This window comes from Coniosporium apollinis (assembly GCF_000281105.1).
Source record: "Coniosporium apollinis CBS 100218 chromosome Unknown supercont1.20, whole genome shotgun sequence".
NCBI lineage: Eukaryota > Fungi > Ascomycota > Dothideomycetes > Coniosporium > Coniosporium apollinis.
Window position 1 is genome coordinate 324,383 of NW_006913282.1, and position 25,786 is coordinate 350,168.

Below are 25,786 nucleotides of genomic sequence, written 5' to 3' on the forward strand. Positions count from 1 at the left end.
CCTGTATCGTAACGGTGTGGCGCGCCCGTGCTCAGGGGCCGCTAGCGAAGCCTTGTGCTCACTTTGCGACTTCATAAGAGCGGCGATGTGAACGATATCAACGACAACGATTACCAGTGCCAGCGCATTAGTGTCCTTACCAGCGGCAAACACAGGAGGCCCACAGCAATCCAGGTTCTTGAGTAGATTCTAGAGTATATCCAAAGAAGGAGCCGTATGTAGTTTAGCGCCTACTCTGGACGTCTCAAGTGGATCACAGCCGCAACAAAAGTACTGGTGTCTTTCTTCCAAGACTGTGGACGAGGCGACTGTCGGAGGAAGCACTTGCGCCGGGAGGAACTAAACCTTCTGCCAAGGCGATGGCGATGCCAGAGGTTGCATCAGTGGAGTCGATCGAACAACAACTGCTTGAGCTTCTACAGCGTGCTCGCCAAGTCAAGAAGGTTTCGACCATCGATCCACCACTACCTGTCGCTGAGCTATCAAAAGATCATGGCCGGCTGCTTGAAGTGACCGGTATACATGCGCAAAACGCAGCCACCGAAACGGCAGCGAGGAATCTGTTGCATAGACTTGTGGTATGTTCTTATTCCGGTCGGTCCAGCCGCATCTTCTTATGTTTTCAAGGCATCAACCTCGATCGACCAGCCTTCTTTTATTGAGGTGTGGAACCTATTAGATATTCTCCAAGAATGCGGTGATCGCGGTACGTCTCCAACCAATCATGGACCTCACAGCCAGCAGACTGACCACATCAAGATGAATGCGACCCGGCGCTCGTCTTCTGGCTTATAGAAGAACTACTGGACAGCCAGACCATGGACGGATGCAGAAAAGTCTTTGATTTCCTTGAGTCTCGACGAGAGCGCTTAGTTGCAGTAAGTCATTGTATCAGTCAACAAACGCCGCACGAGGTCTCACATATGTCGCATCTCTCAGAGGAACTTCTTCCCTACTAAAAACTTGGTCGCACTACGTTCATGCAATGAGTTGCTCCGTCGGCTATCTAGGGCCGAGGATGCTGTATTCTGTGGACGAGTCTTCATCTTTCTGTTCCAGTGCTTTCCGCTGGGTGACAAGAGTTCGGTCAATCTACGCGGCGAGTTTCACGTGGAGAATGTCACGACGTTTGAGAGGTCCGAAGGAGACCACAGCGGACCTCGGGAGGCTATGGATGTAGATGATAACCCTAAGAGCTCCAACACCATCGCAGAGACAGGCCAGACTCCGGTAGACGAAGCAGGAAAGACTAGCACACGAAGCACCGGCATCAAAGAAGAACAAAAGACGCTAGACACAGATACACTGTACCCCATCTTCTGGCAACTGCAACAAGCGTTCTCCAACCCCCCGAGCCTCTTCTCACAGCAAAACTTGGATGAGTTCAAAGCGGGCCTCCAGGCCACACTCTCCACATTCAGGGCAGTTCCTAAAGTTATCCAAAGCCAGGGCGTAGATGTCAAACGCGGCGTGAAGCGCAAACACGGAGAAGGATACGAGAATCTCGCAAGCAACTACAATCCCAAGTACCTTACCAGCCGCGACCTCTTTAAACTTGAGGTGCGGCATTCTTTCTTCCGGTCGCTGTTGCCGTTCCAACGTTAACAAATAGTACAGCTGAGCGATCTTGCCTTCCAAAGGCACATACTGGTCCAGGCTCTGATTTTGATTGACTTCCTCTTGTCTCTGACAGAGAAATCGAAGACGAAGCTTGCTCAACTAAACACGCAGAAGGCCTTGCAGTATAGCTTTACTTTAAGCGAACAGGACGTGAGTACTGTCCGGCATGGGGCAGATTTTCTGTGGATGGAAAGCTGACTAGTGAGCCAGGCTGAATGGGCGCTGAACTCGAGAACTGCGATTGCAAACTATTTGCGGGAGGGGCCTGAAGGCAACTTCTACTACCGAATGGTCGACACGGTATTATCTCGTGACAAGAACTGGGTGCGATGGAAGATGGAAAACTGCCCGCCGATCGCACGTGAGCGGACCCCAGCACAGGTCCTCCTTGAAGCAAAGTCAGGCGCACGTCGAGCGTGCGCAACGAGAAGGCTTAAAAACACAGACGGTGCGATCAACTTGAGTTTCTTGTCCGAGGATGGATCCACGGAGGGTGTCAATCACTTCGACGAGTCACGAAGGTTCGTCGTGTCAGGCACCAACTTAAAACGACAATCGACTAACTTTGACTGCAGAAATGCAGTACCAAGCGCTGAGTTCTTCGTCAAAGAAATTCAGATGTACGAACTTGACCTGGAAATGGCAGCGACGGAAGATGAGAAGCAGAAACTGCAAGATGATATCTTGGGAACGACCTGGAGAGCTCTGAGGGTTGCCGCCAGAGACAAGCTCAGCTTGTTTGATAAGGTCGATGACGGCAAGAACCTTCAAAGGCTGCTCCAGTCCGACGCGTCTGAAGGGCCTGTCAGAGATGACAGCCTAGCGGGAGGCGCTTCAGAGGGCAGGAATGACGGTTCTGTAGCAGAGCACGCTGAGCAGGAAATGCAGGAGGGTCACTCAGCCGACGATGGCAATCAAGCGGCATCAGAGACAGCAGCGAAGTAATAGCATAACTAGCGGGAAGCTCCATGAGGCATTGCTATAGGTTGTGTTGATTCAATGCAGACTGCAGTTGCCGTCTTAAGCTTCAACCATGATTTTTGCAGTTCTATCCATACCAGATGCGTAATGTCATGTTAGCTTAACCAATGCGGCTCGTGAAGAGGTCTTTCTTACACATGGCTCTCGATGCTGCATAAGTACTTGCTCGAGTGAAGGTCTCTCAACGCCACATGTTCGCCGTGCTCTCCTCCAGTGCTGCACGTTCGACTGTCTTCGTTGTTGTGGCGCACACTCGCTTCGGACTCCCCATGCCGCTCTGACCGGACACCAACGTGTTCGCCGCGCCTTGAACAGAGTCCACGCACTATGCGCCCCGTGGAAGGCGCGCTTCTTGGGGTGATATCGGTGGATACCACGTTCAGTGAAGTCTTTCCATGCGTCCAAGGCGAGCGAGATGAAAGGCAGGTCGCCTTCTCGCGTGGAGCGACGGCTCCCGGAGCCATCGGCTTCATCCTGGCGAGCATCAAACACCAGCCCGCCGCCTTGGATCTAAGTACGGCGAAACCATGAACACTGAGAACGCCGCTTGAAGGGAACGAGATCCTTCATTTCCGACGACACGTTGCTGCCGTTAGGTACGAAACGTCCTCTCGATGCAAGCATCCAGCGGCAGGGCCTGGAGCAATGTCGGACTAAGAGAAGGGACTCTGGTTTTCACATGCCTTTTCGTTGTGTCATCGCGTCTTCGCTGCTCTTCATCAGATTGTTTCTCTCTGCGCGTGAGGGTCTTCTTTTTAGAGGCCTTCGCATCCGTTCCTACAATCAATGTTCGTAGCCAATCTTTCTGGTCTGCCACGGCAGCTTTCTCTTGAACTCCCCCCTGGTCGCTGATCATTACAGGCTACCCCTTCGACCGGGATCTAGGCAGGGGCACAAGACCTACCGCCGCTTGCACAGATTGCGGGACACATCAGGAAGACCGTTGCTGCTGGATAACGATGAGGGAGGACACCACTCCAAGGGCAGCGAGCAACGGTGCGCCCTTGTAGGTCACGGCGTCCCAGGGTTCTCCTCGCTATTCGTGCCGAGATCTCCGCAGCTTGCCAAATTCTTACCGCACCGCCATTCCGACCCGCCTGGGCTATCCTGTCCCATGAGCGTTTCACCGGAGCGGCCCGAGAAACGCTGTGAACACAGAGCGTTGAGCTAATCATCAGGACTGGTTGCATGTCACCTGTCAAGCATGGCTCGTTTCCGCTTGCCGGTTCCGAGAAACGATCTCGCACAGGAACAGTGTGTCAGCCACTAAAAGCACCCTAGACTGCAAAGCGGCCGCTTGGCCGTGACCAGGCCGACATTCAAGGAGGCACCCCACACGCGTCAATAGAATACATTTGTGCGGGTTGGCGAATCTGCAGCGGTTCTATTTAATACCAGAATGAAGCCGCGATTGCGGCTAAGCCATGCGCTACTCCGGTGGTCACGACACTCCAATAGAAAGGACAGACATGCGGGCCTCATCTCCCGAAACTACAAGGAGGCGAAGGGCGGCTTGACGTTCAATCGTCAACCAACGTTGAGAATGTCTAGGGTGAAGCCACGCCTAGCCTTACGTCAAGCCTGCAGTCTCAGTGGCTAAACCTAATTCTTAAAAGTCCCCCACCAGTCTTGTCCCGCGCTGTTGAAAGCCGGCTCCCTTCATGAGCTAATGTGCTGCGGTAGGGGAACGAGATGTCATACGGGCTCTGACGAATGGTCTAGATCCTTGCCTATCTCGATTTCTGCCCGGATCGCTCTTCACTCAGCAAGACCGGGATATTACAGTGCTCTTCAAGCATAGGCACACTCCATTGCTTGGTCCGTTCGTCGGCTGTGCACTGCCGGACGTTAGTCCGTCTCAGCGACCGGTTTGGAGGCCCAGGCACTGCAAGCTCAGTAACGCTGGTTCATACTGACAGACACCCCTAGTGTCTGGCGAAGCAGGTATGTCCGCTGTTCTTCTCATTCTTTGTGGACGCTGTAGCCTATGGTAGTGGGTTCATGTCCCTGGAAAGCCAACATGGTACAGCTAGCCGTTTCAGATGGGAGAAATCTGATAACCACGGCAGCAAAACCGTTGTTCGAGGTTTCAAGAATCCTTCGCAGGACGCTTTGTTGTTCTTCTGTTCGTGTCGCTGAGGATCGTTGCGGGCGGGTGTTGATCTGTTTTTTAGTGACTTCACCGGGCAACATGCGCCGATAGTCAGCATCTTTCCCTTCTTCACCTTCTGCATTGAGCATCATCCGCGCCCACTACCGAGGCTTACTCGTCCATAGTCGTTACCCATACGGTTCACGTGTTTACTACTGGCACTCTGGAGAACGATCGAACCTCTAGCTGGGGACCCCGCTTTTCTCGTGCGAAGATCAACGCATCCTCGTCCGCTCTGGTTCTTGAACTGGCAGCTTGACAGTTGCAGCACGGTCTTCATCACTCAGCACTCCGCAGTCTAGCTCCAAATTCTCCGGTTCTCTCTCTGTCGTAAACACGGAATCAGAATCGTCCCGGAGTACACTCCCTGGTTCAACTTGTACCGAGTATGTGGCCGAGGCTTTACCGTGTCTTCAAGTCGTCGTCTGTTCGATTTCAGGCTGCAAGTTGAATGCCTGGTAGCCTGACACATCAACCATGACCGACCGCTATCCCTTCCTGCCACTTTCTCCACCTAAGTCGCCGCACTGTTCTATGCCTACTAATGTATCGACCGTGGGGAGTGCGCAATCGCAACGCCAGCAGTACAGTGTGATTGAAGCGCCGGCTACAAGCTTCGATGGATATATGGCGTCGACGCATCTTGGAATCTTTGATCTGCCCTTGGAGTTTCGAGGGCGTCCTGCAACCCTAGCACATGCCAGTTCTCCACAAACCCCGAGGACCTCTGACTTTCGAACCCATACTGGGAACATAATGGAGAACTGCCTCTACGATCCGCCGACGACCCGCAGGGAGCGCGACACGCTTGTCAAGTCCGCAGAGATTGGGTCGAGTGAGCTCCCCCTAGCGACAGCTGGCGGTTCTGTATTAGGAAGCCCGGTGTCTGGTACTAAGCCTTTGTTCCGTAACGGGGAGAAACCGGATACGTCAGAAGATCTTGACGATTTGACCAGCGAAGAAGACGAGATAGAGGAAGGAGAGCGCGAAACGGAATTGACTGCTGCTGAGCTAAGGGCGCAGAAGCGGAAGATGAAAAGATTCAGGTGAGTGTGAAACCATCTTGTGTTGCGATTAGGAGGCAAGTTCTGATCACAGTCGCACAGGCTGACCCATAGCCAGACGCGTTTCCTTATGAGTGAGTTCGTGCGTCAGGCGCATCCGGACGCGGCACATCGAGAGCGCCTTGCACGAGAGATACCAGGGCTGAGCCCGCGACAAGTGCAAGTATGGTTCCAGAACAGGTAAGTAAGGCACCACGCCCCCAAGATTCGCAACTGTTCTTTTGCGGCATTCTAAGAGCGTTACAGGAGAGCTAAACTTAAGCGACTGACCATTGATGATCGAGAACGGATAATGAGGTCGCGAGAGCTGCCCAAAGATTTCGATACAACACAGGCGTTACACTCGCCATTCAGCACAGCTAGCGGAGGCATGTTTGTAGCCTCACCTGAGCCGTACGCTCCCATGTTCTCCTGGCGCAATCCTGCGGGGTGCCCCAGCCCTAGCGCCGCTGGACGGATGCTCGAACGTACGCATCAGTCGTCTACTAGCATAGGTCCAGCGCTCGGTAGTCTTACTTTCCAACCCGAGCTGGGAGGTGATGCACCATATCTCCACATGGATCAGCAGATTCCGGCCGGCTGGGTGGACTCTCCTCAGTCTATCTCCCACTCAGGGCTCGCATACGGCAGTACTGGGGAGTCGAACAGCGTCCATGCTGCGCCCATATCAGATTACAGTTCAAGGAACGAGCGGCCGGTGGCGCACAGAACGTTGTCCAACCCGTCATTACCATATGGGCTAGGCCATTCCTGTAAGATGTTCTCCAATGGCTTGCGATCAGGGCTGACGAGATATAGATACCTCAGTTCCGGGCTTCCAAGCCGGCTTATCAACCCGCGGACGCTCACTATCTGGGGCTATGCCTAAGAGGATAGAACTGGGCGAGCCCTATCAAACACCTCAGGATCATACCTTTGAGGCTGTTCCGCAAACAGCAACCTTCCCAAGCTACCAGTACTCCCCTCTAACAGTGCAAGACAGCTCGCACGCATACCACATGAGCGCGCCGCACCACACAACATTCTTTCAAGAGTCCTACATCCGTCACGGTGGCAGCAGTACAAGTCACCTATTACACTCTCGAGAGTTTTCCGGTCATATGAACGAAGACGAGAAGAGCTCCGGGATGAGTTTCTCATTGTGAACCTACCAGTCGTCCGCCACGCTTCAGCGCTGCCCGGCCGGTGCTCTATCATCATTAGTGCTGCCAGCTTTCAGCTTAGAGATATGCGCGGAGTCTGGTTCATGGTGGTAGACTTCGGACTCCTCTATGGATTCGATGCGCAGCGTGCGCGGGCTGGTTGTTCTTTGCATGACCAACCGAAGACTTGGGGTTGGCTTTGAAGGCGTCGCCTCGGCTCGAGTGAGCAAGCGTACGGCTTTTTGCACGTGGAAATCATGTCCGACTGTCTGACGAGGAAAGCGTAAGGCCGCCGCCCATTCCATGGAATACTCGACCGTGGCGACCACCTGTGCCTGCGGCGCATTGTACAGAAGGGCCTCACATCATGTGAGGTGTACTTTTTGGACCGGTACTCTCAGCTATCGTCTGTCAACTGGACAAAGAAGCACCAATACGCGAATGTGTGCAGCTGCCAAACGCCATGTCTCCATCTGGTCAGGCACCCCAATCGCATTCAGGAATTATTTGAACAGTTCAAGGATAGCCAATCGGCAGTGGGAACGAGTGAGGCTGTCACCTTTCGCACTGCTTCGCCAACCTCTTATTCGCGGTCCACATGAACGCCGCTTGCAGATGAGTCAAGGTTGAGTGACTGGGTCTCGGTGGTTTACAAGCAAGGTGGCTGTGCCTGCTGCTGTCATATTCGCTGTGCAACGGCGCAGCTGGGAATGGTCTTGGGCACCGAGCTTCCCTTTATACCTTAACTATCCTGTAAATCGCTGGCAAGGAAACATTCTTTGTCGCACCCAACACGGGTTACTGGCGATCTGACCGAGTTGACGGCTGCCTCGTGCTCATGTTCTTCTGTTTGCTGCAACATGACACCAGCTCTTTATTTAGACTGAGACAGCGGCAGACAGGGTGCAGGGTAGCGACTACGGGGTTGGGCAATTTTCCAGAACGCTGCCATAAACGTCCGTAGATATTGAATCATGAAACAGGCGCCGAGAAAACCACAGTGTGATGCTGTTCGGGAGGTGCCTAACTGTTTGCCACCAAAGATGTGACTGATTGCTATGTACCAAGGTTGAGCCCGGCAGCAGACGGAACTGAGGCTGCAAGGCTGCAAGGCCACAGGCCGCCGCAGCTACGGGTTTGCCGAGAACCTTTTTTCTCCAGGACTCCTCATCCTTTCTTCGTTCACGGAGCCAATCCACCTCATCATCAACCACCCTTTCACCGGATCGTGCTCATAACACGTCCGCTTCACAAGGATTCCTTAGAGAGTTCTTCTGAAAACACCCTTCAGACAGCATCTTTTCACTCCTTTCGTGAAAAGTGCGCTCGCGCAGCCTCAGGCCTTGGGCATCGACCTGTCCTTCGCTTCTCTTCGACCTTCACTCCTTCGAATCCTTGTATCTCCACTCAACTGCGACTACTTAATACCTGTGGCGACTCGGATTTGATATTCGACACCCTCACCTCCCGATAGCCGACACTTCTTCCGTTCGCACGAACTACAACCGAATCCTACACCGCGCACCCAGCCTACGCTCTAATGACCAGCTCTGTGTCATCCACCAACAATCCCGCCAACGCCGCGCATACTGCCAACGCCGCTTCATCGTCCGGTTCAGGTACGACGTCGCCTCTGGCCGCCCTGCCGGCACAGCCCAGCGCTCGCTCATACGCGAACGCGACCAAGAAGCCTTTTTCGCCGCCTGCGATTGCGTCCAGTACTCCTCCGGTGGCCGTGGGGAACCCAGCGCAAGCTCAACATGGAAAGGTGGAGTCCGCTTCGCCCGTGAACGGCAGAAATTCTATCCAGCCAGCGGTTCCCAACATGGCTGCGCCAGCCATTGCGAACGGCGCGCCAGCTCAAAGCGATCATAGCAGGAAGCCATCATCGCTCACAATCAGCGCATCGGGCACGAGTGGCTATATGCCTAACGGAGGACCTGTCGGTCCAAGCAGCAGGCCCAACATCAACTTCGGCTTCATGAACGCTGGAGGCTCACCCGCGGTCGCCCACAGCGTTCCGCATCATCCTCAAAGCTCATCCCTCGCCACTCCGATGAGCAACCCACGGATTACCTCTCCAGCGACATCCCCTTCACCTATCCCACAGCCACAAGCGAGTGGAGGGCGGCCGCCATCCGGGCTACACAACTCTGGAAATGGATTGAGCTTTGGCAGCATGAGTGGCGATAGCAGTGATCACAGCGTATGTGCCCTGTCCTTTAATACAAGCGTATTTTTGCATGCTAACTTGATTCAGGTTCGGCCAACAATGCCTCAAGGCCCTAGCTCACAGCCCCAACACCTGCGCCGCGAATCTTCCCAGTCGACACAGAGCGACTTGAGCACGCCTGGTATGAACATGAACCGCGGCGGTCCGCCGAACGGTGGGCGTGCACGGGGAGGCTACGGCGCAGGCTTCGTGCCTCCTACAGCGCACTCTCCTGCCTCGGGCTTCCGCCAAATGTCCAACCCACGACCTGGCGGGCCGAATGTACCGCCCCAGTTCCAGAACCAGACCCCGATGGGCCACCCGAACTCGCCCTACCGAGCTACACGGAGCCCTGCCCTGCCTCCGGCCGCTCTACACCAGCAAGCTCACCTTGCGAATGCGCCCATGTACGGCGGATACCCACAGCACTTGCAAGCACAACAACCAGTAAAGCAACCATCTTCTTCTCGCCATCACTCAAAACCCGATTCGACTTCTCAACATTCCAATTCCATTCAGTCTCATTCAGGCAGCTTTCTTTTGCGACACCATGATGTCGACCCCACTCAACCTCTTCTCTTTCCAGATCTTTCGCCAGAAAATGGCGCTTTTGAGCGATTTCTAACAATTCTGAAAACTCAGGGCCCCTATGGCATGCCACAAGGGTACGATCCTGGCTATGCCGCGTACTTCAATATGCAGGCTGGAGTGCATCCCAACATGTATTACCAGGGTGCACCGCCCAGTCCTCGTCCGTTTGCCCACACCCCTCACGGTGCTCAACAGCAGTACATGCAAGGTCAGTATGGCGGTGCACCTAACGCACAGGGCATGTCTCGCACGTCCTCCCAGGTCTCCGAACGACCTAGCTCAACCCTCGGTCAGCCGCAGACGCCGGCGATGTCAGCAGTCAGCCATGTCTCTCCAACGCCCAACCCGACCGCTGCCAGTCCTGCACCAAATGCCAACTTCACTCTCCCGAACAAGTCCAAGACGAAGGTTAGAATTCAGCGCCCCGACGGCCAGGATGTAACCTTCGACAAGACAGCGCCCTCTTCCGCACCTGCTCCGTCGAGATCCCCTGTCGTCGTCTCTTCAACCCCAACCCCGCCTCCACGTGCACCAAGCTCAACCGAGCCTTTGCATGCTCGCTCTGAGAGCAAATCTCAAATGACCGACGCTGAGAAGAAAGCAGCTTTCCAAGAACAAGTCAGGAAGCAACTGGAAGCCGAGAAAGCGGAAGAAAAGCGCAAGGCAGACGAAGAAGAGCAGAAGATTGCCAAAGAGAAGGCAGACGCAGAAGCGCAGGCCGCTAAAGAGAAGGAGGAAGCTGATGCTAAAGCAGCTAAAGAGAAAGCAGACGCGGAGAAGGCCGAGGCTGAGGCTGAGAAGGCCAGACAAGACGCTGAGAAAGCTCAACAAGACGCCGACAAAGCCAAATCTGACGAAGAAGAGAAGGCACGTCTTCAGCGAGAAGAAGACGAGCGGCTTGAGCGTGAGATCGCCGAGATGGAGGAGCTCGAGCGACAGGAGGAAGAGCGCGAGCGGGCTTATCAGGAGAAAAAGAAGAAGGAAGCGGAAGAGAAGGCTCGCAAAGAGGCCGAAGCAGCTGCCAACGCTGACGAGGAGATGCGGCGTGCAGAGCGCGAAGCTGAAGAGGCCGAAGAAGCTCGGCAGAAGGCCAAGCCCGCCGAGATTGAAAGTGAAGCGGACAAGGCCGAGAAAGAGAGTCTCTTCGCCTCCTTAAAGAAGCCTACTGTTGGCCCTGGAGCAACTGTGCCATCGGAAAGTGGAGCCTCCACACCAGCATCGGACGTGTCCATGCCCCCTCCTCCACAGCCGGCACAACCCAAGCCGTTCGGTGCAGGAAAGATGAAGCCGGCTGCACTCAAGCTTGAGACCAACAAGCAGATTGAACCAGCCCAGCCGACCGCCGGCATGCAAGCTCTAAGGTCTGCCCGCTTCCTCCAGGTCAGGAACGAGGAGATCAACTATCCCGAGAGCATCAAGTCCCCGAACCCGGCTTTGAATCAAGGGAGCAAGAGCAAAGGCCGACAGTACGACAAGGACTTCTTGCTTCAGTTCCAGGAAGTCTTTAAGGAGAAACCTGCCGTTGATTGGGATCAAAAGATCAAGGACCTTGTCGGGGACGGCTCGGAATCTGCACGAACACCGTCAACAAGGGGTACAATGAGCACTAGGCAGGTTTCTCGGCCGGCCATGCCTCCGTCTGGCTTGGCGCAAGGTCCTATGGGCAGTTTCCAAGGTGGTCGGACTATCCCTCCTGGCACCACGTCGGAACAGCGGTTCGCTATTGCCTCCAATCAGTCGCGCCCTGCACCTATGACCAATCCTCTCGCCTCGTTCGCCAACCGCCCAGCTGGTTTCCCGATGGGTGGTCCTCCAATGGCGCGTACTGCATCATTCCAGAGCATGGGTCAGGCTGGGCCTCCCTCTCAACGACAGGGCAGCCAGCGTGGTAGCAGCCGACGTAACAAGCCCGATTCTTCGAAGAACAAGCGTGAGGAGGAGCAGGCCGCTAAGACCATGCCCCTGACAGCGGGTATGGACTTGAAGCCACTGGAGGTTTCGAAGGTGGGCTGGAAGCCAACCAGCATCGGCAGCGGTCCTACAGGACCAGCCCTACCTGGTGGTCACCTCACTCCAGATCTCGTTCAGCGAAAGGTCAAGGCTGCATTGAACAAGATGACACCGGAGAACTTTGATAAGATCGCCGGACAAATCCTCGAGATTGCTGCCCAATCCAAGGACGAGACCGACGGCCGTACCTTACGACAGATTATCCAGCTCACCTTCGAGAAAGCCTGCGACGAAGCTCACTGGGCGTCCATGTACGCCAAGTTCTGCCAACGCATGCTTACCAGTATGAGTGGGGACATTAAGGATGAGACCGTTATCGACAAGAACGGCAGACCCGTTGTTGGAGGTGCTCTCTTCCGTAAATATCTCCTCAACCGATGTCAAGAGGAGTTCGAGCGCGGTTGGGAAGTCAATCTACCCGACAAGCCCGAGGGACAAACCGAAGAAGCCGCTATGCTCTCCGACGAGTACTACATCGCTGCAGCTGCCAAACGGCGAGGCCTTGGATTGATCCAGTTCATTGGTGAACTGTACAAGCTTGGCATGTTGACTCTGCGTATCATGCACGAGTGTGTCTTGAAGCTCCTGAATTTCGAGGGTATGCCCGACGAGTCGGCAGTCGAGAGCTTGGTCAAGCTGCTTAGGACAGTCGGAGCCACCATGGAGAATGCAGAAAACGGGCCGAAGATGATTTCGATGTACTTCGACCGGATCGAGAAGATTATGGCTATCCCAGGTCTACCGAGCCGGCTGCACTTCATGCTTCTGGACATTGTCGATCTGCGGAAGCGTGGATGGCGGTCCAAGGATGACAACAAGGGCCCGAAGACCATCCAAGAGATCCACGAGGAGGCCCAGGCTGCTCAACAGGCGGCCGAGCTCGAGCGGCAACGTACGAGCCAGCGCGGCGGCGGCGGCGGAGGGCGGCTTCCCATGGGTCGTGGCGACGCCAGGTCGTTCTCTGGCGGTGGCATGATGCCGCCCCCAGACTATCCTCGCAACCAGATCGCCATGGACGACTTGCGAAAACTGTCTAAGGGCGCTTCTGGACGCAATGTCAGCCAAGGAGCCGGCGGGCTCGGTCCGTCGTTCATGGGCCCAAGGAGCAGCAGTGGCCGGAAGGGGCTCGGCCCTAGCATGATGCAACGGGGAGAGGAGTCAGGTGGCTCTTCCAGGACTGGCACACCTCCAGTCAAGGAGAAGGAATCAACATCACACACAAATGCTTTCAGGTAAGATTTACCCATTTCTGCCTGTCAATGCATGCATATGTTAATGCAACTACAGTGCGCTTGCAAGCCTAGACCCATCAGGTGAAGGTGCTGACGACGTCGCTTCTCCCCCATCGGCCGCCTCATCGCCGCCAGTCGCGAAATCCATCCCAGCAGACATCGGGTCACGCGCAAGGTCGCCTGCTGGTGATGCCGAGAAGGCGAATGAGGGCGCCGATGTCGCCAAAGTCGAGGAGTCGTGAACTATGATACCACCGTCGCGCGTTTCCTTCCTTTTGCGTCGCTTTCCGCTGTTGTATAGATCTGGCTTGCTTACGCATTTGTACTGCATTGGGGTATCTGACTTCATCAAACTGTCTTAAAAGCATCGTTTTTCTGGGGGTTTGCTGTGGGCTTTCCTACTGCTTGTGCACTACCATACACGGGAGGCGTTGTGTGCTTGGGGCTTTTCTCCCTTGTCTTTCCCTACACCGCCTACTTTCAGCCGAAGCTCGCCTTTGCCTGGCTGCAACGGCAACGGCAATCCGACAGACACTTCCAACCGATCTATTTCCTAGTCTGGGGTGTGTTAATAGCTCTGCAGTGGCACTTCTTTGTTCGTCCTGTGCGTTTAGTGCTCTTTGGGTTCGGTCAGTGGTGGAGAACCAGATCATTGGGTTCTAGCCCTGGTTGTGGTCTGTGGTTCATAGAACTTGGCCGCTGCGTACAAGGTCCTTTAATCAGAACATTTCAACTTCAATGAGTTTGCCGCGGTGATCTGATGCCTTTTTTGTGACTTAAACATGCCCTCCTGGATTTCATCCAAAGTTTTGTAGCTGAGGCCATGCACGACTTGAGTGCGAAGTTCATCTCGTCGTACTACCAACCTAATCAGCTATAAACCCGCCTGAAGGCGGTAGCCCCAAGGTCATACGCAGCTGCTTGTCGTGCTAAGCTGCGCCGGAGAGAAGGCGTCCACGGACATTACCTGTGTCATCTGCAGAGAACAGTTATCCAACGGGGATACACCTCTTTTATACAAGCAGAACAGTCTTCTCAGCAGCAGCCTATCCCAAATCTCCTGTTCCAAACCATCAGCATGCCGTAACTTGATCACGTGATCGGCCTGGACCTGTGTCGCCAATTGTCTTCTGCACAACTCAACTTAGTACGCGCTGAAAACTTGGAATCTGTGCAGCAATAGTGAGGCACCATGACGCGGTTTGAACCTTAACCGTCATTACTGGCTGCGTGCTAAGGAGGCATCTGCGGCCTCTCCCATGCGACAAGTGGCTTGACCCCAGCACCTTTGATCCAGGCCCAGCATCTGAATGGCTGACACCAGTTCCATAAGGCTAGGAACCTTGTAGCGGATCCGGGCGGATGAAACGCACCACCATGGAAGACGGATGTTGGCAGGCACGGCGGGTTGGAGGGGTAGCGGTGGGGTAGTTAGACCTTAAGACGTCATCTCAGCTGGAAGAGTTCACATATATCAAGTAACCTTTGGACACAATATTCCCATCGAGTTCAAGACGTACTCCGTTGATCAATCCACGCCTTCCTCTTATTCAACCAGCAATCACCACAAGTCAGCCCCGAAGCCACCATGTCCGATCAAGGTATTCCCATGCCCCTTCCCACACCCGCTCCACCCAAGCCCCCTCCACCGGCCCTCCCACACAAGAACCATCCCCCGCTAACCTCCCCATTCCAACAGGCGGTCCCCTCGGCGGCGTCGGAAAGACCCTAGGCGGAGTCACCAAAGGCGTAGGCGACACGGTTGGCGGAGTTACAAAGGGAGTAAGCGATACGGCCGGCAATGCCGGGAAGGGAGTGACCGACACTGTCAAGGGTAAGATCCACAGAGGGGACGGCAGCCTTTGGAGACTGGGGCTGACGAGTACCCCCTTCTAGGTGCTGGGCAGACTGTTTCGGACACGGCCGGCGGGACGTCGGATAAACCTGGTGGGGATAGCATTGGTGGGAAGAAGCAGACGGGGCAGAACCCGCTCGGGTTGTAGATGGGAGCAGGAGGGGGGATGGTTGGGCGGCTTGCGAGACTGAAGACTTTGGATAGACTAAGGGCCATCTGAAAAGTTCGTCGCCGCACTGCGTCAGTGCATGGAGCAAGCGTAGTTCACAGATTAAAGATATCTTCAGTGATTAATGCCCGAAAGGGCCACACTGCTAAAACGTCTTATGCTTTCTATCGCAGGTAACCGGTCTGGGTGCTCTACAATTGACAAGATCATGAGTCCAGTTCGGTCGGTAATCTGATGGAAAAAGCCACCAGCCAAGATGCGGCAGCATACATTTCGGATGGCCCTTGGGCGTAGCTGATACAATCATCTCGCAAGTATAGCCCTTCATATGACAGCTTCAACTATCTGGACTCCGTATGTCAAAAATGATACGGCTATTTAGGTGCCTCCAGCAAGCCCCAATGAAGCCAAGGGCGCTGTCAGTCCGATCAAAGACCAGGCAGGATCTACTCATTCGTCCACTGAGGCTTCTTCTTTTCCGCAAACGCGGCCATACCTGAACGATTGTGTCAGCGTTCAATTCAAGCTCTCAAAAGATCTGCCACACCTACCAATCTTCTGGTCCTTGCTGCCAAACAGCCCATGGAACACCCTCCGCTCATACTCCACGCCCTCCCTAATCCCCAGATCCTGGCTCTTATTAACCACCTCCTTGGCCGCCTTCACCACAATCCTGCTATACCCCGCAATCTTCTCCGCCGTGCCCACCGCCCCATCCACACACTCCTGCGGACTCTCAAACACCTTGGCCGCAAGCCCCCACTCCCCCGCCTGCCTCCCACTGAAATTGTTCCCCGTCAAGATCAGCTCCATCGCCCGCGCCTTCCCAATCGCGCGCGTCAGCCGCTGCGACCCGCCCGCACCGGGGATCGTCCCGAGCTTGATCTCGGGTTGTCCGAAGTTGGCGCTGGCGGAGCAGTACATGATGTCGGCCATCATGGCGAGCTCGCAGCCGCCGCCCAGCGCGTGCCCGTTCACGGCGGCGATGATGGGCTTTTTGATCAAGGACACGAGGTCGGACCACATCTCGATGAAGTCGGTGCCGTAGGCTGTGGAGAAGGTCTTGTCTTTCATCTCTTTGATGTCCGCGCCGGCTGGGGGGTGTTAGCCGGCTGTCTTGATGAGTGGAAGTGGAGGGCTTGGATGGCCAACCTAACCTGCAAATGCTTTTTCGGAGCCGGTGAGGACTATGGCACCGATTTCCTTGTCGGCGTCGAGCTTGCGGAGGGCGTCATTGAGCTCGACGAAGAGGGGTGTGCAGAGAGCATTGAGTGCTTTCGGGCGGTTTAGCTGGACTGTAAAGTGGACGGTGTTAGCATATGTTGTTGCTCCATAGCCACACACTGGCAGTCTGTCTTTATTGTGAATTAAAGCCAAGGAAACTTATTTGTCCCCCTACTGCCCGCTACCTGTGGGCTAATAGATATATGCCCGACAAGAGAGGTATTCCTAGGGGAGCTTGCGAAGCTATAGGTACCATTGGCAGTAAGGAGAGAGTATACACGGCGGAAAAGAGCAACAAGAGATTTTCCATACTTAGGCCTACACCTGGCTTGGGTGTTGAAACTAGAAGATGCTCATACGAAGGTAGCTGCGTAGAATACGGCCGGACGATGCGCGGAAAGGACGAGGAGACGAATTGTGAGGCAATCCGCCTCGAGCACCTAAAAGCAGACATCTCTACACACGTGAGTTTGGATAGAGCAGAACAAAATTGTCGCAGCCGTAAGAATCACAGAACCAACGGCACAGTTCTGAGCGTAAACATTTAATGATAGCTCCGCGACTTGCCGCTTTGCCTCGGCCTTGAGATCCAGAGCTCTTCGGGGAGATTTCTCCGCGCTCAAGCGCTAAGCGCTCCGACCGCGCGGCTATCGGGAGAAGCCGAGAATCCTGTTGGGTGCGCTCTGCCTGCAGGGCTGCGAGGCTGAGCACCTCCCGTTAAAAAAAGGTAACAGATCTCGCCTGCTTCACCAACGTTGTTCCTTCCTTCTCCGCACTTATACCTGGGCCGCAAAGCCATATCGAAACCTACTGAACTCTCGAAAATCCCATCGTCGCCTCTCCACAGCGCTCACCATGGATGCGCCCGAGCCAGACACCCCTTTCGCCGCCGTGAGCGCGCAGACCTCGCGGATTGGACGAGTAAGGCTCCTACCACAGAGACCAGAAGCGTATACCGCGTACTAACGCTATACTTTGCCAGATGTACCAAGCCTACCTCGACAAGTCCACCCCCTTCACCACCTACCGCTGGGCCGGCACCGGCGTACTCTTCCTCTTCTTCATGCTGCGGATATTCCTCGCGCAAGGCTGGTACATCGGTCAGTCTTCCCAGGCTCTCCACCCCGCCTGCAGCAGTCTACTGACACGGACACAGTCGCCTACTCCCTAGGCATCTACCTCCTCAACCTCTTCCTCGCCTTCATATCCCCCAAATTCGACCCCTCGCTCGAGGCCGACGAGGGCATGGAAGACGGCACCAGCGGGCTGCCCACAAACGAGGAGGAGGAGTTTCGCCCGTTTGTGCGACGGCTGCCGGAGTTCAAGTTCTGGTATTCGGCCACCAAGGCTGTCGCGGTGGGCTTTGTGTGCAGCTGGTTCGAGATCTTTAATCTGCCGGTGTTTTGGCCTGTGCTGGTGGTGTATTGGTTGATCCTGTTTTGTTTGACGAGTAAGTGGCCCGTGGCCGTGAGTGGAGTGGTGGGACATGGCTAACTTCGGGCAGTGAGGAGGCAGATTCAGCACATGATCAAGTACCGATACGTCCCGTTTACGGTTGGAAAGAAGAGGTTTGCTGGTGGCAGCAAATGAACACTCGAGCACGGTATAGGGCTATTGTTGTCGGGGCCTTACTTTTTGTGATTTCGCTATTGGGGAGGAGGGTAATATCTTGGGAGTACACCACTAGGACTTCAAACGCGTAGAGGTTAGGGTTCAGGGTCCAGGTTCTTGAGCTTCTCCAGCATAGGGAAGCGGTAGATGGCGTTTCAGGGGACACGGCATTTGTGCGGAGGTGCTGTAGCTGTATATCTACGTTTGTGTTCGTGCTCAAATGCTCTGTGGGCAGACCGTTTTCCCACAAATCAACTATCTCAAGCTTGCATGGACTTGGCTGAACGTGCCCCTTGGCTGTGAGTCTTGTAAAGTTCATAATTTGTACCGCCAACTACTAACCTTTGGAGCGATCCACACCCTCGCATGGCGAAATACAGATACTACTCTGCATTGGTACCCTCTAGCGCAATGTGGTCGTGGTAAGAGCGAAGTCAGGGCTCGCATGTACTATTACGTACGCACTCGCCATAGGAGAATATAGGTTTTGGAAATCCGCCTTGGCCACGCTTACACATTGAGACCACAAGAAGAGACAGGCAAAAAAGCCGATACTTCATAAAAACCGAAGTGCAAGTACCGTCGAATCTGTACACTACCGAAGAGTCCGCTCAGCCTCCAGCTCCCGTTCCGCCTGCTGGTAATATTTCGCTGTATCCACACCATGCTACACACCGTCAGCTTCGTCACCACTCTCCACCACAATCCTCCTGCCACCTACCTGGTTATGGTTAGCAAAGTTGAACCACGGCAGCACATGCAACCAAATGCCCGAATATCTCGAGTTCCTCGACGCCACGCCCTGCAAATACTCCGACATCCCCGAGTGCCCGTACAGCGGCTCGCCCTTCTTGACCTTGGAGACCATCTCCTTCATGTCCATCTCGATCTCGCGCCTGTTCTCGCTGACGCCGTAGAAGCGCACTAGCAGCCCCGGGGGTCAGTATACTCGTCCGAAGCAACAGTGCATGTCGGGGCTTAGGGGACGACCGTACGGATTGAGCGCTGGTAGAACAGCAGAAATCCAGCCGTCGCGCCGACGGCGCCCGTCAGCCGCATCACGGGCGCGAAACCACCCCGACCGACGTAGGAGGGTGAGACGCGCTCCCAGAAGAGCAGCAGGGCCGGGCCGGCTGCTGCCATGGCTGTGCCGGCGACATAGTCGGATGTGCGGGCATAGCGGATGACTCGTTTGAAGTGGCTGCGAGCGTCAGTAGCTGGGGCGAAGCTTGTGTCGGGGATTGGAGTGATCGTACGGGTCACTGTCGATGAGCTGGTGGAGGAGTTAGCAGGCCATTGCGCAATTGGGAGGGGGTGAGGCGTACGGGATAGTTCGTGTTGAGTTTCTTGGCCGGCACAAAGGGCTTCGACCGTACTTCTTCTTCGGCCATTGTGGGCGTGCCTTGCGGGAGGGCTCAAGTGCTTTGGTGGGAGCTGCGGAGAGGTCGAATGAGGTTCGGCGAGGTTGGCCTGGCGGCCAATGAGCGAGGAGCTGGAACGCCATCTCGAAACTTTCGAGGCGCGTCAACTGGGGGAGCTTCGCGAGCTTAACTATATAAAATATTGACCACACTTTCAACCAACTACGAATCACCCTACAGACGATAATCAGCAACTTAACACCTTCCTCTGTTTAGCAAAGGCTTTGGGCGCTTCCGTAGCAAGGATGTGCCCTTCCTGAATATCACGGCGCAGCGACAAAGCGCGCCAGAAAGACGACACCATGTCGCAAACCGAATTGCCCACCATTCAAGGTCGTCCCACCGTCGCCGACCTTAGCGGAGAGAACCACTATGCGCAGATTGCGCGGAAACACTGGTTGAGCAGCACGAGGAAGGGCACAAAGGTCCTGCAAAACGTTGTCAAGGCAGAGCTTTGGGATCACCTGGAGCAGGAGGACTTCGCCTTTGGATCGCTGCTTGTTCTCGAGAACTTGCAGCTGCTGGAAAAGTATTTGTGGCCAGGATATACGGAGGATGCCTCGAATTACCATGTCTTGCTGCTGGCGCTGCTGGTCAATGTCAAGCGGAGAGAGAATCTGCCTTCTTGGGGTACGTATTGGTCATATTAGAGCCATTGAGGAGGGTTGGGGGGCTCAAAAGCCTTGTCTGGCAATCTCTGCCCTCCCCCTAGAGAAAGATAGCAAGCCCAAGTGCTCCAGCGGTCTCACGCAAGGATGGGCCGAGTCACGCTGGTGTGCCCATCGCCTTGGCCGACCACCAGCTCTATCTCAATATTGATCGCGAAACGATGGTGGCCATACGCTGACAGCAGCAGATCACTTCACGACCAATCCATCCGAGTTCTCGTCCTTCTTCCGCCGCATCTTGTCCATGACACTCGATAGCTCGCTTTCTACCAAGCTACGTACCCACCTGATCACGTTCATTGTTGGAGCCTTTCAATCGCTAGATAGTGGCATAATCAGGAAGGAATGCGCTCCGCTGGTCTCCATCGCCTTGTGGGCAAACCTGCATAGTGATGCTATTCGCGAGCACAAACTTGAAAAGAGCGTGGCTTTGAGAAAGGCGTGGAGGGCTTCAGTCAAGCGCTACGATGTGGCAGACGATGCGACTAAGGCTAGACTCCGCTTCGAGCGCTCTTGGCTATATACGCTGTTGCTGGACTTTCTCAACAAGATTTACGACAGCTCGTCATCTGAGGAGAACACGCGGTATTGCGAGCGGTTTTTGGAGTTACTCGCGGACTTGCAGAGCCAGTTGCCGACACGGAGATATGTGAACGCACTCTTACAAGACCTGCACTTAATACCCGCAATTCAGCTTTCTCCGGTGTATAGCGATGAGGACAATGGCCTATTTAGGGATCTGTTCAACCTTTTCCGCCACTACAGCTATTTTCTGATAGACGATCAAACGGGCCAACCGCAGAACCGTATGCAGTATGAGGAGGCACACCACGCAACACTTGCAAGGCTGCAGAGGACCGCGATCACATACTTTAAAGATAAGCTTACTATCCTGGCTTTGTCAAACTTCAGTTCGCTTGGTCTCAGGGCTGATCTTGAGGGGCATTTGGAGAGTCTGTCACTCGAGGACCTGGTTCAACTTTGCAGCATCCTGCGACTACGGACCGAGTATCCCACATCGTCCTTGGTCGTTCGAGATCGAGCTTTCTTTATCGAAGTGCTGGCGTCAGAACACGAAAAACGCCCAACATTCCAGGACACGGTACGGGAAATGACCATTCCCCCTACGGAGAGGACGCTATACGAAGCTGCCTTCCTGCGGAACGAATCCTACGATGGGTCGCGGCCGCTTGCTATACCTAAGCTGAATCTCCAATACCTTACCATAGGCGACTTTCTCTGGCGATCCTTCATCCTTCATCGGTGTGAATCCTTCTACGAGATCCGGAAGAACATGGAAGATGTCATCAAACGACTGCAGCCGCGTGTTGGAGGCGGTGTTACTCGGTTTGATGGCTTTTCTAAGATGGCTTTGCCCATTGGCAAGCCCGCAATCATAGATGTCGCCCCAGCAAAGGTCGGAGAAGTTGCGCCCGCCTCTGTGCGTGCCGAAGTTACGCTCGACGTAAGCCGACTTAGCCATGCTGTTCGCCTGGAATGGGAGTCTTTGCGCCAAGATGATGTGGTCTTCCTCCTGGCCGTCCATCCATCAGAACGTGGCATGATTAGTAACGGTGGTAGCAATGCCACGCCGGCAGAGCAGATGGGCCTGCGGTATCTGCGGACCGCTGAAGTTATCCAAGTACAAGACCATGCCGGGCGGCCACTGCGCGATCAACAAGACGGTGCGGAGCGTAGGCCTCGGCAGCGTAGGTTACTGTTGCGGCTCGACAATGCGGCTTATAAAATGGACCTTGATCGGCAAGCCAAGCAGAAGGTTGACATATATGAGGGCATCAACCTCATCGTCAGACGGCGGGGCCGAGAAAACAACTTCAAGCCAGTGCTCGAATCAATTAAGCGCCTCACGCTATCCGATGTGCCTGCACCCTCTTGGCTTCAGGAAGTCTTCCTTGGCTACGGTGACCCTGCTAGTGCTACGTACAGGCGGCTTGCAAACCGCCTGCGATCGATCGACTTTCGAGACACATTTTTAAGCTGGGAGCATCTCGTTGAGAGTTTACCCGGTAAGACTATTGAGCCAAGTGACGAGATGCAGTCAAGCTTCGGACCGCCGTACGTCCTCCAATTTCCAGAGGACACGGCCCAGGAAGAACCATCAAGGCCGTCTAAGAAGCGCAGGAGGGACCAGGACGAGATCCCGAAGACGACCCATGAAATCGTTCATGTCTCCACGTATAAGCCTCCCAACACAGGTCCATACCCACAAGATGCTCCTAAGCTGAATACTGTGCGGTTCACACCGGCACAGGTCGAAGCTATCACATCAGGCACGCAGCCAGGCCTTACTGTCATTGTCGGTCCGCCAGGAACTGGAAAGACGGACGTTGCAACCCAGATCATCAACAACATCTACCACAACTTCCCTTCGCAGCGGACGTTATTAGTCGCACACAGTAACCAGGCGCTGAACCAACTATTTCAGAAGATAGTAGCACTGGATATCGACGAACGCCACTTACTGCGTCTAGGCCACGGCGAGGAAGAGTTGGAGACCGAGGCTAGCTACAGTAAGCATGGACGCGTGGAGTCCTTCTTAGAGAACGGAGCGCGCTACTTAGCGGAGGTCGACAGGCTAGCCGCTAACTTCGGTGCACCTGGTGCACATGGGAGTTCGTGCGAAACCGCTGACTACTTCAATTCTGTGTATGTCAAGCCTGCGTGGACGAAATATTGGGATAAGGTTCGAATGGGCGACTCCACTCGGGACCAGATCATCGAGGAGTTTCCTTTCCATCATGTAAGTCACAAGTCATCAGATCTCGACTGAGTGTTTATTATCCGCCACCCGGTGCAGAGTGCTGATGTGGCGCTCAAACAGTACTTCTCCGACGCGCCACAACCCCTATTTCCACCGGACGCAAGTCGCGAGGATCTCCTGGAGATCGCTCAAGGATGCTACCGCCACGTGGAAAAGATCTTCTCCGAGCTTTCTGACATACGTCCTTTCGAAATCCTGAGAAGCGCCCGAGACAAGGCGAACTACCTGCTCATCAAAGAAGCCCGCATTATCGCCATGACCTCAACGCACGCGGCCATGCGGCGACAAGAGATCGCGAACATGGGCTTCCACTACGACAACGTGATCATGGAGGAAGCGGCCCAGATCACTGAAATCGAAAACTTCATCCCCTTGGCGCTCCAGAAGCCCAAGGATGGCGAGCTGCCGCTGCAGCGGATAGTGCTCGTAGGCGACCATCTCCAAAACTCGCCCATTGTGCAGAACCTCGCATTCCGGCAGTACGCCAACCTAGAACAATCCCTTTTCCTCCGCCTCGTGCGTCTCGGCGTCCCAACCATCCTGCTGGACCAGCAAGGCCGTGCCAGACCCTCCCTAGCGGAGCTCTACAAATGGCGCTACCCTCGCCTCGGCAACCTGCCCATTGTCTTAACAGCGCCAGAGTTCCTGACCGCAAACGCAGGCTTCCGCTACGACTACCAGTTCATCAACGTGCCGGACTACAAGGGCAAGGGCGAGATGGAGCCGACGCCGCATTTCATCCAGAACCTCGGTGAGGCCGAATACGCCGTCGCGCTGTTCATGTATATGCGGCTGCTTGGGTATCCGGCGGCGAAGATCTCGATACTGACGACGTATGCGGGGCAGAGGGCCCTGGTGAGGGATGTGCTGAGCCATCGGTGTAAGGGGAATAGGCTGTTTGGGTTGCCGAGGGTTGTTACGACTGTGGATAAATATCAGGGCGAGCAGAATGATTGTAAGTCAATACAAACTTCATGGTTGTGACGACGTTGCTAAGACTGGGGCTATAGACATCATCCTCTCCCTCGTCCGCACAACCCGCGTCGGCTACCTCCGCGATATCCGCCGCCTCACCGTGGCACTCTCCCGCGCGCGGCTCGGCCTGTACATCCTGGGCCGCCGTGCCGTCTTCGAGTCCTGCTACGAGTTGAAAGAGGCGTTTGACCGGCTGCTGCAGCGCCCGGATAAGCTGGCTCTGGTGACGGGGGAGACGCATCCGACCACGAGGGCGGTGGACGAGGAGGTTGAGGCAACGGAGATGGAGGGGGTCGAGCATTTGGGGCAGTATGTGTTTGAGATGACGCAGGCGAAGGTTAGGGCTATTAGGGAGGGGGGTGGCGTACTGCCGCCGGTGGAGGAGGAGGGAATGGAGGTTGATGATGAGGAGGGGGAGGAGGTTGTGGAAGCTGAGGAGATTGAGGAGGATGAGGAAGTGATCGAGTGATGCCGTGGCACTGATCAACGCATCCTTTCCATGGCTCTGGGCCGGTGTACAACATGGCTTGGGTAACAACATTTATGCATAGCTCAGGCGCTTCTCATACTAATAGGCTGTATGCCGCAATGCACGGCACAGTCGGAGCAACGCTATAACAAGTGGATTCCCAAGATCGTACAATTTTCAACCTCTCTCTTGGAAGAAGCGAACCACTTGCTCGGCAGGCTCGGCAACACGGAATGTCTATACAGCACGAGCTACCTCTCGCCAGGGCACACAGTTCCTGAGTGCTTTTTTTTTCGCACATTAGTAGCCCCTGTCAAGGGGATAGTGCGCGTGGTTGTAGCCTTCATTCCTTCTTCGCAATCTGCGGACTTAGCTCCTCGACGATGTTATTGGGGTCTTTCCATGCTAGCGTTACATATCTACGATGGTGTCAGCATGAACAGCGCCCTCAGTCTGAGATTTGAGCGCGTACTTGGTATGACTGCCTCTTGCAAACATCTCGTCCTTGTTGTTGAAGAACTTGATGGAAGTGAAGGCGAGCGTTTTGCCGACTATGTTCTGGCGTCAGTACCAATGAGTCGATAAAACTTTGAGGCAGGAGTTGCTGCTGGAAAGCGTACACTTATCGCAGGTAACTTCGGCTTTGATGGTATCTCCAATCTTGCCGCCAGAGGAGAGGTATGTGACTGAAGGCGTTCGGTCAGCTGCGCTCTTTGGCTAACATGTGCGAGTAAGCATACCATTGAGGTCCGTGGAGACGCCTGTTGCGAAGAGGCCCTTCGATGCTACCGCTAGGGAGCCGCCCAGATCGACTGCGGCCAGTCAGGGTTACCTTCTGGGGTATCGCAAGGAAGCAAACCTGCCCATGCTTGCAATGGTTCCGCCATGCAGGATGCTGAGTCTGTTCTACAGAGCTCACACTCTTCAGCCATTTGTCGTTCATGGGTAAAATATGGAAGCTAACCGTATGCTCCTGCTTGATGTCCAGCTCAAACTTGACTTTTCCGGGGACAGCCGATGTGATTCTGAGCTGTGGAATGATAAGCCTCTTTTTCCTGTCGGTGGGACGTTTGCTTACTTACACCGTCCAGCAGCCTAAAGACATCCCCATCGGTAAGGAAATTAACCATATACTTGATCAGATGTGAGGTATATCACCTCGGTTCCAGCCCAGAGTTGGCTCTAAAGGATTCCCAAACCTGTGGAGAGGCTCAGTGCACTGCAATTGCATTCTGGATAGTCACTGCTTACCGACCGCACAAACTTGAGAGCGGGCATATCTATGTCTGATCTTTGAACTCAATTTCTACGCTCGAGCTGAGGTAGAGGTTTAGCTAAGCGGAGATTTTCGACCACTGGTGCGCGGGAAGCGTTCCGCCAGCGCATGGGGTGGAAGCCAAGCACTTGCAACAACTAAAGTACTCGAGTACCACATCTCAACCTCAGGCAGACCTCGGGGTTCAGCAAGACTCCGACTGAAGAACGGGCAAACGTAATATAATCTATCAAGGGTACTCTCGCTCCGAGGTATTGCTTGTCATTTTCTCCGCCTTCATGCCATACGAGTGTTGTACAGCAGCCGCCATCTCCAAGGCATTATTTGCGGAT

The 25,786-nt window shown here is 54.7% G+C and overlaps 9 protein-coding genes across 9 annotated transcripts; 6 read left to right on the forward strand and 3 right to left on the reverse strand.

Annotated features, from left to right (window-relative positions):
* Positions 1 to 359: 359 nt before the first annotated feature.
* On the forward strand, positions 360 to 2,565 carry W97_04595 (uncharacterized protein; the record flags this gene model as incomplete). Its single annotated transcript, XM_007782484.1, has 7 exons — positions 360 to 578; positions 628 to 706; positions 760 to 878; positions 940 to 1,560; positions 1,618 to 1,770; positions 1,831 to 2,150; positions 2,196 to 2,565. 7 exons carry the CDS (start codon positions 360 to 362, stop codon positions 2,563 to 2,565), a joined length of 1,881 nt encoding a protein of 626 aa, XP_007780674.1.
* Positions 2,566 to 5,509: 2,944 nt separating this feature from the next.
* Positions 5,510 to 6,962, forward strand: W97_04596 (uncharacterized protein; the record flags this gene model as incomplete). Its single annotated transcript, XM_007782485.1, has 4 exons — positions 5,510 to 5,799; positions 5,860 to 5,997; positions 6,064 to 6,569; positions 6,616 to 6,962. The coding sequence occupies 4 exons, from the start codon at positions 5,510 to 5,512 to the stop codon at positions 6,960 to 6,962; spliced, it is 1,281 nt and encodes a 426-aa protein (XP_007780675.1).
* A 1,537-nt stretch (positions 6,963 to 8,499) lies between these two features.
* On the forward strand, positions 8,500 to 13,246 carry W97_04597 (uncharacterized protein; the record flags this gene model as incomplete). Its single annotated transcript, XM_007782486.1, has 4 exons — positions 8,500 to 9,165; positions 9,220 to 9,618; positions 9,814 to 13,004; positions 13,060 to 13,246. 4 exons carry the CDS (start codon positions 8,500 to 8,502, stop codon positions 13,244 to 13,246), a joined length of 4,443 nt encoding a protein of 1,480 aa, XP_007780676.1.
* Positions 13,247 to 14,592: 1,346 nt separating this feature from the next.
* Positions 14,593 to 15,007, forward strand: W97_04598 (uncharacterized protein; the record flags this gene model as incomplete). Its single annotated transcript, XM_007782487.1, has 3 exons — positions 14,593 to 14,605; positions 14,704 to 14,838; positions 14,901 to 15,007. The coding sequence occupies 3 exons, from the start codon at positions 14,593 to 14,595 to the stop codon at positions 15,005 to 15,007; spliced, it is 255 nt and encodes an 84-aa protein (XP_007780677.1).
* A 467-nt stretch (positions 15,008 to 15,474) lies between these two features.
* On the reverse strand, positions 15,475 to 16,508 carry W97_04599 (enoyl-CoA hydratase; the record flags this gene model as incomplete). The annotated part of the gene is made up of 4 exons (XM_007782488.1): positions 15,475 to 15,524; positions 15,580 to 16,122; positions 16,186 to 16,379; positions 16,438 to 16,508. The coding sequence occupies 4 exons, from the start codon at positions 16,506 to 16,508 to the stop codon at positions 15,475 to 15,477; spliced, it is 858 nt and encodes a 285-aa protein (XP_007780678.1).
* Positions 16,509 to 17,107: 599 nt separating this feature from the next.
* Positions 17,108 to 17,842, forward strand: W97_04600 (uncharacterized protein; the record flags this gene model as incomplete). The annotated part of the gene is made up of 4 exons (XM_007782489.1): positions 17,108 to 17,173; positions 17,235 to 17,352; positions 17,409 to 17,702; positions 17,757 to 17,842. 4 exons carry the CDS (start codon positions 17,108 to 17,110, stop codon positions 17,840 to 17,842), a joined length of 564 nt encoding a protein of 187 aa, XP_007780679.1.
* Positions 17,843 to 18,458: 616 nt separating this feature from the next.
* On the reverse strand, positions 18,459 to 19,254 carry W97_04601 (uncharacterized protein; the record flags this gene model as incomplete). Its single annotated transcript, XM_007782490.1, has 5 exons — positions 18,459 to 18,530; positions 18,585 to 18,787; positions 18,859 to 19,064; positions 19,120 to 19,136; positions 19,189 to 19,254. 5 exons carry the CDS (start codon positions 19,252 to 19,254, stop codon positions 18,459 to 18,461), a joined length of 564 nt encoding a protein of 187 aa, XP_007780680.1.
* A 332-nt stretch (positions 19,255 to 19,586) lies between these two features.
* W97_04602 (uncharacterized protein) lies at positions 19,587 to 24,178 on the forward strand (the record flags this gene model as incomplete). The annotated part of the gene is made up of 4 exons (XM_007782491.1): positions 19,587 to 19,914; positions 20,141 to 22,713; positions 22,795 to 23,689; positions 23,745 to 24,178. The coding sequence occupies 4 exons, from the start codon at positions 19,587 to 19,589 to the stop codon at positions 24,176 to 24,178; spliced, it is 4,230 nt and encodes a 1,409-aa protein (XP_007780681.1).
* A 343-nt stretch (positions 24,179 to 24,521) lies between these two features.
* On the reverse strand, positions 24,522 to 25,065 carry W97_04603 (uncharacterized protein; the record flags this gene model as incomplete). The annotated part of the gene is made up of 5 exons (XM_007782492.1): positions 24,522 to 24,597; positions 24,651 to 24,729; positions 24,799 to 24,864; positions 24,919 to 24,990; positions 25,038 to 25,065. 5 exons carry the CDS (start codon positions 25,063 to 25,065, stop codon positions 24,522 to 24,524), a joined length of 321 nt encoding a protein of 106 aa, XP_007780682.1.
* Between the last annotated feature and the right edge of the window lie 721 nt (positions 25,066 to 25,786).